General features: G+C 47.5%; 1 protein-coding gene across 1 annotated transcript; it reads left to right on the top strand.

Annotated features, from left to right (window-relative positions):
• Positions 1-194: 194 nt before the first annotated feature.
• On the top strand, positions 195-1705 carry LOC116380725 (set1/Ash2 histone methyltransferase complex subunit ASH2-like; the record flags this gene model as incomplete). The annotated part of the gene is made up of 5 exons (XM_031842604.1): positions 195-429; positions 818-910; positions 992-1090; positions 1176-1235; positions 1338-1705. Coding segments are annotated over 5 exons (595 nt in total), but the record flags the coding sequence as incomplete, so codon positions are not given.
• Between the last annotated feature and the right edge of the window lie 6 nt (positions 1706-1711).

Below are 1711 nucleotides of genomic sequence, written 5' to 3'. Positions count from 1 at the left end.
AGTCACACAGACCATAAAGCAGGGGATGCTTTAGGGCGGGGCTACCTTAAAGCTTAGACTTCTATACAACCAGAGGAGTCGCCCCCAGGTGGACACTAGAGAGAATGCAGTTTCCAGACATTTCTGCATCTGCTTTACTCGGCTGAAAACTTAAGAAACGTATGTTCTCAAGGATAAAGAGGGCTTTATAACAGTACTCCTTCAAACATCTTTTGCCTTTTTTCTTATTTTGCAGGCAACCTGCAGGCCCCTCTGGGTTACGACAAGTTCAGCTACTCGTGGCGCAGCAAGAAGGGCACCCGGTTCCACCAGTCGATAGGGAAGCATTACTCGTCTGGCTACGGTCAGGGAGACACGCTGGGCTTCTTCATCGAGCTGCCGGACGGCACGGAGACGGCCAAAGCTCTGCCGGACACGTACAAGGACAAGGTAACACCCGAGACACGCTGCTCGGCTTTTACATTCGGTTTCTTAAGCCAAGTTTAAAGTAAATAAATCCCAAAAAAGACCGCCCAGTCACGCCTATCGTCGGCTCTTTTCCTGTAAGCACGAGCACGAGCCTTTCTCTCTTTTCTGTGAAGCTTGAAATCAGTCTATGATTACGTTTACATAAAGACAAAAATCACCTCAAACGATGTAAAAACTCTTGTTTGCGCCATTGAAATATTATAGAATTCTGCCTTTTTTCGTACAACTCCGCTAATGCGATACTTGGAAAAACATGCATGAAAATGCTTTAATGGAAACGTGGCTAAAGAGAACTACACTCAACCCAGACACACGTGGTTATTTCATCTCAACCACTGTCTCTTTTCAGGCGCTGATTAAGTTCAAGAGCTACCTGTACTTTGAGGAGAAGGACTACGTGGACAAAGCAGAGAAAAGCCTGAAGTCCATGAGCTCCAGCAGGGTGAGAAGTCCTCCTCAAGATTAAAGGAAAACAGTTATAAGAGCTGCTGCTGTTAACTCGTGGATCCTGTTTTTATCTCAGATGATATTCTTTAAGAACGGCGTGAGCCAAGGCGTCGCCTATGAGAACCTGTTTGAAGGAATGTACTTTCCCGCCATCTCTCTCTACAAGAGCTGCACGGTCAGTGCGAGGGTCGTGTTCCACATCGTTCTGCTCTCTTGTTCTTACTTTGTTCTATTTGTGCTAAACTTTACGCTCTCTTCAGGTTTCGGTCAACTTCGGGCCACTTTTCAGACACGCTCCAAAAGACCTCAAGTACCAGCCGGTAAAGAATCGCATCCTCTAAAGAAGCAACGCCATCCGCTGAGCTGTCGTCTCATTGATCATCTGTTGTTGTTGTTGTTTGTTTGCTTGTCTTGCGTCTCAGATGAGTGACATGGGCTCGGGAGCTGTGATCGAACACACACTGGCCGACATGCTGTTCCACGTGGAGACGGATGTGGACGGACGACGCAGCCCGCCGTGGGAAGGATGAACACGGCCCCCGAATTCAGTACGCCCCCCCTCCCCCCACACACTGAAATGTCAAAACATTGCACCACAAGCTGCAGTCAGCTGTGGCTCAGAGAAGTCGTGTCTGATTTCTACTAGTTTTGCAAAACAGGAAGTTAAAAGCTAACAAATAGGCTCTAAACCGATCACAGAGCTGGACGGCTGCTTACTGTGCAGACGTCCGCTCTGAACATTTAACGACTAAATCAGCTTCTGCTGTAGAATCTGTATATGTTGAAGTTAGCGTGT

This window comes from Anarrhichthys ocellatus, unplaced genomic scaffold (genome assembly GCF_004355925.1).
Source record: "Anarrhichthys ocellatus isolate YVR2014 unplaced genomic scaffold, GSC_Weel_1.0 scaffold8533, whole genome shotgun sequence".
Lineage (NCBI taxonomy): Eukaryota > Metazoa > Chordata > Actinopteri > Perciformes > Anarhichadidae > Anarrhichthys > Anarrhichthys ocellatus.
Note: the sequence above shows the minus strand (reverse complement) of the source record. Positions and strands in the feature narration are given on the sequence as shown.